This window comes from Momordica charantia, assembly GCF_013281855.1.
Source record: "Momordica charantia cultivar OHB3-1 chromosome 5 unlocalized genomic scaffold, Mcharantia_2.0 BLBB01000005.1, whole genome shotgun sequence".
Taxonomy (NCBI): Eukaryota; Viridiplantae; Streptophyta; class Magnoliopsida; order Cucurbitales; family Cucurbitaceae; genus Momordica; species Momordica charantia.
The window spans coordinates 20205466-20217382 of NW_028275163.1; the positions used below are offsets into that span (position 1 = coordinate 20205466).

At 29.2% G+C, this 11917-nt stretch overlaps 1 protein-coding gene across 1 annotated transcript; it reads left to right on the forward strand.

Moving 5' to 3' along the window:
• The first annotated feature begins 7117 nt into the window (after positions 1–7117).
• LOC111021569 (uncharacterized) lies at positions 7118–10795 on the forward strand. Its single transcript, XM_022298587.2, has 3 exons — positions 7118–7352; positions 7437–7964; positions 10313–10795. The coding sequence occupies exons 1-3, from the start codon at positions 7202–7204 to the stop codon at positions 10663–10665; spliced, it is 1032 nt and encodes a 343-aa protein (XP_022154279.2). The 5' UTR covers positions 7118–7201; the 3' UTR covers positions 10666–10795.
• Positions 10796–11917: the final 1122 nt, after the last annotated feature.

Consider the following 11917-nt stretch of genomic DNA (forward strand, 5'->3'; position numbering starts at 1 on the left):
ATTTCTTGATGCATAAGCTGTGTAAATTATATTAATATATAAATACCAAACGACGTATTTTTTGAAGTTTACTGAACATTCCGAATTATGATTTTAATGATATTTAGAAACTAATTGTGAACTTAGCGTAGGTCAAAAGTGCATTAATATTTGTATTATACATTTTCATTCCATTATTTAACTAGTTTAGAAGAAAAATAATAATTTCTTTTTCTACATTTTTAAAATTTTGATTGTAAAGATATTGAAATTTATTGTAATTTTTTTAGTAGTGGCGAAGATTCGAACTCATGACCTTGTATTCAAACATAAATGTCTTAATCTATTGAACTATACTTATGTTATGTTGATTGAAATTGATTGCAGTTGTGAAACCAAAATTTCATCACCCATGGGTTGCAAGTGTTGTTAAAAACAATTTTATAAAAAATTAATTTCATAAATTTCTAAGTAAATAGGTAAAGTTTTTATTATATTTACCAAAATAGAACCACTTAAATTGAAATATGTTAACTTAAAAATTCAAATAGTCGAAACATTTATTAAATAGTTAAAAATTAAATTTGAAAAAAGGGAGAAAGTTTTTATATTTATTTAATTTAAGGAAATTAAAATAATAAATGGAAAAAAAAAAACTATGTTTAGGAGGCAAACCACCTCCAATGATATCTTCCTTCTCTTTAATTTAAGTCCTTCATGATGGTCCTAGTTTATCGCAATTTAACATCTGGTCACTGTAGTGTTGTTGATGTTGTTTTCCACCAAACTTACAAGTCGGTCACGTGCTAACGAGGATGAGCTGAGGTACTCACAAGTAAACCTACACAGGGAACAAACACTTTGATGCCTAAGTTAGTTGCAAGCTCGAACTATTCAGGTCGTTCTCAGACGAAATAATGCACCTAATCAATGGAGCGGAGTGTCCCTTTTATAGGCAGGCGAGGGAGACAAAGCAATTGGGTTGTTACTTACAACCAACGGTTATGGCTGTCGGGACCCCAGATCGGTGGTCGAACCCGAGGTCGGATTCCTCTGGTTGGTGGATGTATCTTCCTTCATCTCAGCTCGGCATGGATCAGGTCGGCGGTACTGATTGTCCGTTCTATAATATGGTGAGTTGATGCTTATACATGTGGAGTCTGATTTTGACCACCGACAAGTGTGTTCATCTTTTTATTGGAAATACTTCTTATCCACCTTAAAGTAGAATGGAGAGATAAAAAATTCTCTATACTTTTTATATATGTATGGGACATATATGAAGTATACTTGACAAGTTTATTGTCTTCTTTTTGGACGGGTATCTTAGGTCGTAGAATTATCAATAGGCTAAATATATGTTTTAGCCCATAATGTTTACATGCTCTTTTAATTTAGTCCCTATTATTTAAAAAGTAATTTCAATTTAGCATTTTTACTCTAATATTTTTCAATTATACCCTTCAACAAGTCCAAATATGAGAGCCACCTTCATCTTTGTATCATTCTCAATTAGTTGATTATGAGATTTTAATTAATTAATTAATGTATTAACAAACTGCTTACATTTAGATTCAGTTCTTATCAGTCATTTTTCTCCAACGAATGAGTTTTCTAAATGGGCTGAGGATCTAAAAGAGCGAAAAAATAAAAATAAAAATAACGATAACAATAAAAAAGGAATAATAATAATGTTTACCTTGTAATTGGTAGGTAGGAGAAAAGAAAGAGAGAAAAGAAGTTTCTTATCTTTTAAAATAAATAAATAAATAGTTATCAAAATTTTAATAATAATTGGTAAGAAGGTTCATGCCTAAGGATTTTCCACTAGAATACGAGCAAAAGAAAAAAAAAAAGTGTTCTTGGAAACCTACCATGAAATCCTTTCAAAATGTGACCGAACTTCACCAAGAAGGCTTTGTTCATTCCATTGACCATATTCTACCCAACAATTTGTAAGGGAGAGAAAAAAAATAGGGAAAAATATACTTTTGGTCATTCATGTTTGAGATAGGTGTCTATTTAGTATTTGAAGTTTCAAAACGAACACTTTTGATCTTTAAGGTTTGGTGTAGGTGAGTATAGTCCTTTTAAGTTTAAAAATAGACTTTTTTGGTTCGTTTGAAAAATAGTTCTAAATTGTCATTTGACCATTAGTTGATTGTTAGTGGCTTTCCATTCCTCTTCTCTTCTCTCTTTCTCTTTCTATTTCTCTCCCTTCTCCGACCAACAACCACCGACCATTTTTATCTTTACCCATCACCTGCCGTCGATGGCGAGCTGAAGCACCAAAAATATTATTAGAAAAATTAAATTCTCTGCTACAAAAATAGTTCCATATAATAATTTTTCCTCGTTTTACAGAAACAAAAAAAATTATCAATAACACTCAAGCTATGTATTAGATTTAAAAAGAAAAAATGGCCAGCGGTTGTTGGTCGGAGATGAGAGAGAAAGATGAGAGAGAAAGACAAAGAGAGAGGAAGAGAAGAGGGATATGGGAAGCCACTAACGGTTAAAGGACCATTTAGAACTATTTTTTAACTTTAAGGACCAAAAATGTATATTTTGAAATTAGGAACTACATAGACATCTATACCAAATCTCAGTGATATAGATGGCAACGGGGCAGGGCAGGGCCGAGGGGCCCATCCCCATCCCCGTCCCGTTGGGGATTTCTCCCCCATCCCCGCCCTCGTCCCCGAAATTTTGGGGGTGGGACGGGGTGGGATTCCTCAATCGGGCACGGGTTCCCCCATTAAAATATATTTTTTTTATAATTTTTATTTTTAAAAAATTTTTAATTAATTTTTTATTAAGAAGTGAAGAAAAAAATGGCTAATTGGACTATTAGCTTTGAGTTTTTTTAGTTTAAAAAGTATTTATAAAATTTTTATATATTAATATTATTATATAAAAAATAGAAAAATAAAATAAAATATTAAACGGGACGGGACCGCTCGGTCCCCGATTAGGATTTTTGGTTTGACCCTGTCCCCGGTCAAACCGATCGACCCGGGTCCCGCGGGTTTTTCTACCATCCCTACTCAGTGATAAAAAATGTTCATTTTGAAACTTCAAAGACCAAATAGACACAAGACCAAAAAAGATAGTTTCTTTAATTTTCCATTCTGTGTTGGATAGAATTCTGAGCATTCTGTGTTGGATAGAATTGTGATTTGTGAGATACTTTTAAAGTTAATAATGACCTTTTAAATTAGTTTATTAAACATTTTTAAAGTTTAGAATGCAACATTGAAATATTTAAGATATATTAAATATTTTTAAAGGCACCACGTCTTCTAAGATTTAATTTAACTTTCTTATATGTAATTTAACTTTCTTTCTTATTTATATGTACTTACCAATAATTTTTCTTATAGTAAAAAGAAATCCTGCCAATTGTTTTTTTAGTACATATGATTTTTTCTTATAAAATTATAAATTTCTATTTAATTTTTAACGATTTTATTTCGATTAGCTATTGTTTATTACTATTATTAACTTCTTAAAATAGAATATTATTGTCATCAGATAATATTCAAATAAAATAAAATTCATATTTTTCGTGAATAATTTTTCTTTTATAAAAATGAAATACTAACCTTTTTTTTAAATTAATGTGATTTTATTATAAATTATTACAAACTTTTATTTCATTTAGCTATTATTTAACTTGATGTATTTATTATTGATTAATATTAATTAAATGGTTAAAATATCATTATTATTAAATACCATAACAAAAAAATTAATTATATTTTACATCGATAATTGTTCTTCTAATAAAAATTTTATTAGTCTTTTTAATTTATGTCATTTAATTTAATTTGTTATTATTTGTTAATATCAAATAAATTGTTAAAATAATTTTGAAAAAGGAAATATTAGTATCAAATACCATAGCAATAAAATAATTTAAAATTTATTATTGGTTATTGATATTTTAATTAATATTCCGGTAATTATCATTTGTCTAATTCATATGCCCTAATACGAGTAAATAAAAGAATATCAAAAGATATTATATTTTTATTCAAGTTGATTTAGAATAAGAACCAAACAGTTATTGATCTAATTGAGATGACTCTTCTTTTCATAGGCTTTAAAGAATATTTCCTCTTTTTCATTTCCTCCCTATCTTCCATACATTATAAGATATTACAATATTCCTCACATAATTTTGCTTGATTAGTTAATTAGTTTTTTTTGCTTAGAAAAAAAAAATAAAAAAGAAGAAGAAAGTATTGATAGATACTCGCTAAGCATCATTACAATCAAACCCCTTGAACTACATCATGTTAGGATTTAACCCAATTTGTTTCAATATATAAAATTTTGAAAACTACGATATTAACCATGAAAAAAATTGAGACCATCATCTCTGTTAAGAAAACGAAAAAAAAAATCTCTGAAAAATTTAGGTTTTATTGTAATAATCTTATAGTTTGAGTGTTCCATTGCAACAATACTTAATAATCCATGAGTGGTTTCGTGTTGTAATATTTAAAGGTTTAATCCCAAAATTTATAAGTTTTAGAGAGGCGATTGATTAAATTATAAATTCAAGTTCGTTCGTTATCGTATAACCTTTCTCTAATTCAGGAGTTTTTTCAAATTCAATTTTTTTTCCTTAAAAGAAAATTGTTTTGAAATTCAATAGTAACAGCGCATATAACTCTTTTTTTAAAGTCGAATATTTAAATCTCCACCGCAAAATGTTGTATTAAAAAAAGAAAATAAGGGTCTTAAGTTCGATCTATCCTCAAAAAATAAAAAATAAAAAATAAAAAAAAACGGTTATTTTTGGGGCTTTTCGTATACCATTTATTGGTGTGGTTGCAAGAAGCCCTCTCATTGAGTTCCCGTGCGAATCATCATTAATTCCATAAAAGGAAAAGCCACTTTTATTTATATTTATAGTGGGTAGTCAACAAATTACTTTATGTCACATTCCAATATTAATAATTCGCTACTCTAATTTAAGCTTCCCATAAATATGTTACTATTTGAAATCCCCATGGAATTTTTGTCCCATTAATTGTAACTCAAAGGCGGAGTAATCATCATTAACTTGAGCATAACTCAATTAATTAAAATAGATATCACGACTAAATGAGTTCGAATCTCTACTATAACATGTTGTTGTACTAAAAAATGATAAAATGATAATAAATGATGATATCAATAAAATCCACCAAGGTTTTATGACTCTTTTATTATAATAATTATTATTATTTTTAAAATCTAAGATTGTGCGAGTCATTTTTAAGTTATATTTGAAAATAATTACTAGTCCAGGGGTGGAATTTGACCCTCCAACTAAGAAATGTTTTGATCAATTGAAGTTATACTATAATGCATTGTAATTAGTTGAATTTTGTGTGATTTATTATTTGAATTTTTTGAGAAATTTTCTTGTTTAATGTTGATGAAGTAAATAATTTTACACCATGTTCAAGCTTTTTTTAGTACAATATGTGGGGTTGGAGGATCAAACTCACAACCTTCTTGAATGGAGATATATGTCAATTACTACTGAGTTATGTTCGTTTTGGCAAAGCATGTTCAAGTTTAAAGTTTAATTTGGATATAAAATTGAATGTTTTTAAGTACTCAAAAAAAAACTTTTTTTTGATGTTTTAAATTAAAATTTAATTAGAAATTAAGTTCAAATTTCTCTTTAAATTACGAGGACTCCCTAGTTAAGCCTAGGGAATGAGTATTAGAGAATCAATGATAAAGGTATTGGTATAACATTTCTCATGGGTGGAAGGTTCGAGTTTGAATCTCTACGTCACAGTTATAATAATATATTCTTAAAAATAGTGAATGTCTTTTTTAAGTAAAAAAAATATTAAATTAAAAAAATAACAATTTTATGATGTGATTTTTTTAGTACAGACATGTGGGGTGAGAATTTAAACTCATGAACCTCTCAATGGAGGAAAAGTGCCTGAACCAATTTCCATTTCAGAGTTTTTATGTGTTTTCACACACTCCTCGAGTTTTCGAAAACTGAATAACTTGTCTTCACAACTATGTTCAGGTTGACAATGTACCAATTATCGCTGAGTTATGCTCGTTTTGACAATGTTACGATGTGAATTAATTTTTGAGATGGTGTTTTAATTATGATATGACTTTTCCAATTGAAAATGTGGTATTAAATTTTGGAGGCGTCATTGTTGCTATTTGCTTCCTATTCAATTTATTTGGTTGGTTGTGTCATGTGTTGATAATTCTTTTCGTTTTTGTTTCTATTTTTTTGTTATTTATTTTCTAAACATTTAATTGTTTGATAACCGATTTATAGTTTTTAAAATTTGAAAAAAAAAACTATTAATTGTAAATATAATCTAAAAGGTTAAAGAAAAATAATAAAACACAATACTTGATCACCATTTTGATTTTGGTTTTTATTTCTATTTGTTTTGGTTTTGAGTTTCTATTATTTAAAAATAAAAAGTAACAACTTATTATTCTATATTTTATTAAAAATAGAAAACAAATTGATTTGATGAACAAAAAATTTAAGTGCATAGAGAGAAAAATCATAAAGACGAATGAATAATACAATTAGTGTCACATGCAAGCATTAGTTGATAGAGTTAAAGGGTACATACCCATTAGACACATTCAAAAAAAATATATACATGGACTAAATAGGTATAGCGGAAAGTTCAAATGAATGAATTTTTAATTTAACCGCTATTTTTTGGAGCTCAACTATTGCAGGTGAGAGATTGAATCACTAAGAGATGATAATATATGTCTTTATCCACTTGAGTTATGTTCGAATTTAACCTCTTATTTCTCATACTTAAATCACAATCTCATTAGAATTACGTCATGGAATTCCATACTACGTACTATTTTATTTGTAGCCGGACTAAAAAACGAGTCACATGTATCAAACAGACACTATCAATATGACTTACTATCTATGATCTTAATTTATTAAAACAAAACTTATCTTGTTTAATATCCTTAGTTTTCATTAACCCCGACATAAACATTAACTAAATGACGATTTGATTACCATCTCTAAAATTGATAGTTCAGTAGAAAATATTAATTAAATGATAAGAATGATAATGAAAAGTAATTTATAATTCAAAAAAGGAAAAGAAAAAAAAATCCCTCCATTTATGATGCCGTGAAGGTCTAATATGGGAGAGAAAATCTTTGGGCAAAAGGGGTTTTAGAGTTTTGAAGATCAATGAAGAGACAGAACAGTTTCTTATCATCGTCTTCTCAAATCGAAATTTCTTCCGATAACCTCCGCCGCTCCAAATCCTTCGGCTGCGTTTCCGGCCTCCTCCATTTCCTCTCCAACAACCAGAGCCGCCGCAACAAATCCATCACATTCGGTTCGTTTTCTCCTCCCTAGATTTTTGCACAATCTTCACCGATTCACTCGCCCTAATTTCTCGATTCTTTTCCCCCGATTTCAGTACACAACAATAATCAAGAACTTCACGATGCAATTTCCGAGACGAAATCGTCTCCAATCCGCATTGTTCCTCAAAATGCCTCATCCGATTCGCGGCGGATCTCCGGCCAGATTCCGGAGCTTGAGCGATCCGAATCCCTAATTTCGACGGAGGAGAACTTCCGCGGAGCGAGAGGTCCGATTGTGCGACTTATGGGACTGGAAAGTTGCGCGGCAACCGCCGCGACGGAGAAGCAGAGGCAGGTAATGGATGCTTTGGAGAAATGCGAACAGGACCTGAAGGCGCTGAAGGACTTCATCGACTCGTTTGAGTCGGCGCCGGCGGAGAGTTTCCGATCGTCGTCTCCGGCCGGTGCCGGAAAAGGAATTGAACTGTTTTCCGGCGGAAGTTATCGGGATTCGATGAATTGGGAGCAGCAGCAGCAGCCGAGTCCGGTATCGGTGCTTGAGGAGATTAGTCGGCCGCGGCGTTTTGGTAACGTCCATGGCTGCCATAGCCTTTTCTCCGACCGGCCATCTGCAAATTCTGGTACGTTCTTCGTACTTCAACTTAAAAAGAAAAAAAATATATTTTAGCAAAAAAAAAAAAAAAACCTAAAAAAAAGAAAATAATCAGTAATACTTTGTTGTTTTTATTTTATAAATTAGATTTTGTTATGTTAGACATGCGTTGGTAGAGTTAGAATAATATGAGTAGATAGATTTTTATTTTTTCTGTTGAATTATAATCTTAGTCTTTATTCTACTTCAATACACTTTGGATTTGTTTTTATTTTACTTTTATTGCAACAACACAGTGAGTTTAAATCCTATTTTGGTTTATTAAATGTGCAATTTGATTATTGTAAGTTTGAAAATTGATTATTTTAAACTTTGTTTCTATAATTATAATATAGATCTTTTAACCACTATGAAGACTTTTTAATATAAAAAAGTTAGTAATGTGATAGAAAAAATGAGACAAAAAAAGGAAAGTAGATCATCCAAAATATTTCCTTTTTAAGTTTATAAATACAATGAACTTTTAAGGAGTGTTGGATAAAAATGAATAAAAGTTGAAATACATGGAAATTAAATCTTAAAAAAAGATTTAAACATATCCTCTTATTGTTAAAAAAGAGAAAATAAATAAGAATATCGATTTTTATTTTATTTTATTATTTTTTTAGTACAACTATTTTATTTCAATTTTTTTCTTATAGGTCCTGAAATTTCAATTTCATGCTTATAGATTCAAGGTTTTTAAACTATAAATTCTATTTCTAACTGGTTCTTGGACTTTTAATTTTGTGTTTAATAGTCCTTAATTTATTTGGAATTTTGAAAAACTCTCTTACTCATTAGACACATAATTGAAAGATTAATACAAAGAAAAATTAAAAAGAATAAAGAGAAAAATTGATTGAAAATAAAAAAAAAAACAATATTTAAGTACTTTTGGATCAATATGGTGATCACGAATAAAAATTTGACAAGGTTTTAAATATTTTAGAAATAAAAATAGGGGAAGTAATTATTATGTTGGAGGTGAGGTGAGTAATGATAGCTCATCAATGTGTTGCAGTAAGAAGTAATAATTTGGGGGACAAAGTAAAGTAATTGGCTTTATTGTTTAGTGCAATTATTCTCAACCCCAATAACTCCTAAAATCACTCGCACCTTTTGTTTACTTTTACCCTATTTTTCAAATTTCATAAATATAGCTGCTTTGGTTTGAATTTAGTTTCAACTTGATAGATCAAAAGTCTTTCGATTTTGATTTATTTGTATTTGGTCTTTCAAATAAAAAAAGAAATGACATTTTTTATCCTTATCCTTGGTTGATTTAACAGAAATATGAGATAGATGAATGAAATATTTCTCATAGATTGTAATACTATCGACTTTTTGTGGGATGTTTTTAACTAGGTTGGGAACTACGACGAGTCTAACAATAGTGGCACTGGGTCATATTTTTGTTGAATCAACTAATGGTCAATGGACTAAATTGGTCTTGTTTCAAAAAAAAAATTGACTAAATTAGTTTGATGTAATGTGGTTGACCTTGGATATAATATCAACATGTCACATCAATATTTTGTTAAAGGTTTTAATATAGAAACCAAATAGAAACGTCAAAGCTTGTATAACTCAATAGTAATTGATATAATATATCTAAAATCAAGAATTTGTGAGTTTAATCACTCGTCTCCACATGTTGTACTCAAAAAATAAAAAGTAGAAACCAGATAGAAACATAATTCAAAGTTTAGAAACATTGACTAAATTAATAATTTAACCTAAAAAATTTGTTTGAATAGCCATATTTTTTTTAGAAGCTATTGTTTCTTATTCTCGTTTAATGTGTTATCACAAGTGATCTAACTTTTTTATTTGTCAGAAAAACCAACCTTCCTAGAAAAAGAAGAATTTGATGGGTGTTGTCTAATGTTCAACTTTTTCCTTTTAATGGCTAAGTTAAACTCGATAAAAATGTTAGATATTTGAATTCTCACTAACCCATGTTAGAACTTAAAAACTCCCTCCAAAGCCTCGTGATGATTCTTTGGTTTTCTAGTTTTTGCGATTCATCTAGGGGCTACAATAATCTACATGCTTTAGTTTTTGTTTGATTTGTGATAATGGGAACCTGATTTTAAAAAACTCTCTAAATGAAAGATAAAATTGAAATTCTTTAAAAAGTAAAAAAGAGAAATATCACAGACGAAGCCTCCAAAGGAGTAGCTCAAATTGGTAAGGGCTTGGGGTCTCTTAGTCATATTGGCTTAGAGGTCTCAAGTTTGAACCTTCCAATAAGCTTAATATCAAATTCAAACCATCCATACGTAGCTTAAGCTTTCAATGGAACATAATTTAGTGTTCTTAACAACAATGTAGGAATAACAATGCAACAAATTCAAAGGAAGAAGGCAGGAGAAGAGGACATCTTCAAACTAAGCAAATTTGAGAGGATTGAAGTAGTAGTTGGTAACTTCAACTTCCTCAAAGGTGAAAAACCAGTTGAATCCCCATTTTGTAGTAGCAAAAAGGCAATGAGAGACAGCGTAGAAGGAGTCTGCAAAGACATTGCTTGGGGTCAAAACAGGGAAGTGGGAAGAATAGGACTGGCTTTACAACATCACATTTGTGGGGAATTGATTGAAGAGTTGGTAAAAGATTTGAAATTTTGTTCTACTTTTAATTATAGTTCACTACCATTCGAGGCTTGCAAGAGAAGACTATGTTTGTAGTGTCTTTTTGGCTTGTCAATATAGCATAAACTTATCCATTCTTTGATTTCATAGGTGATAAGTATTTGATATATATATATTTTCTTTTTTTTTGAGTTGAATATATAGGAGTGGAGATTTGAACTTCCAACCTTTTGATTGAGAATATATATCTTAACCAGTTGAGTTATTCTTAAGCAATGTTTTAAAGATCGATGTAGATGAAAATGTCGATGTCCAATTTCATAGAAATATTGATGAAATGTCGATGTCAATGGATATTTCTGTATAAATTTAGAGATTAAAAAATCGTAAAAAAATATTTAAATTAACAAATAAACATTTTCCTATTTTTGAATAAGTTAAAAAATAATTAATCTTAATATTATGTATATATTAGCAATATTTTGTTGATATTTTTCGATGTTTTTGTACTATGATGGAAATGTCGATTTACCCCTAATGTCGATGTTGAACCTGAGGATATATGAACATGTCAATAGATATGTCGACGTGTCGAAAGATATTTAAAACCATGTTATTAAGTTATCATTTGAGTTGTGTTTATAGATTGTTATTAACTATTAGTACTTTTTTTAGATTCAAATCTAATTCTTGTTGTGGCTGTCATATCTATAACCATTATTGTGTTAAAATCAAAATGTAGAATGTTGGATTATGTAGATATATCAATCATATACTTATTATAGTATATCACAAATATAGTTGATATATCAATGAAAAACTTACAAGTAATTTTAAAATCTTTAACTTGAAGATTTATTAGTAATATACTTAATTTATATCATACATTTATTTAGTATGATTGATATACGTATATCAATTATAAAGCTAAAATATCAATTATTCAATATGTTAATTATATATTTCGTATTAGGTGAAGATAATGTGGGCAAATCACAATAACCAAAAAACCGAAAACATAATTTCAAAAAATGTCATATTTTACAAATATAAATTTATAAATATGACAAATATTTTTGCTACTCAATAAAAATACCGTATAAAATAACAATGCCAATGGTAAAAATAAAAAAAAGAGAGGAGGAAAGTAATAAGGGATGGTATTTACAAAAGTAATTTAAATCACTAGATTGAGATCATTTTCTTGTGTGCACTGATATTATAGGAATCAATATTCTCCCTCGCAGAACATTTCTACTGTATTAGTTTTCCTTGTGCATTTTGTAATCCCATGAATTTCCCATCATTAGTAAAAAAGTTTCCTGTTTTTTCCTACATCAACATGGAC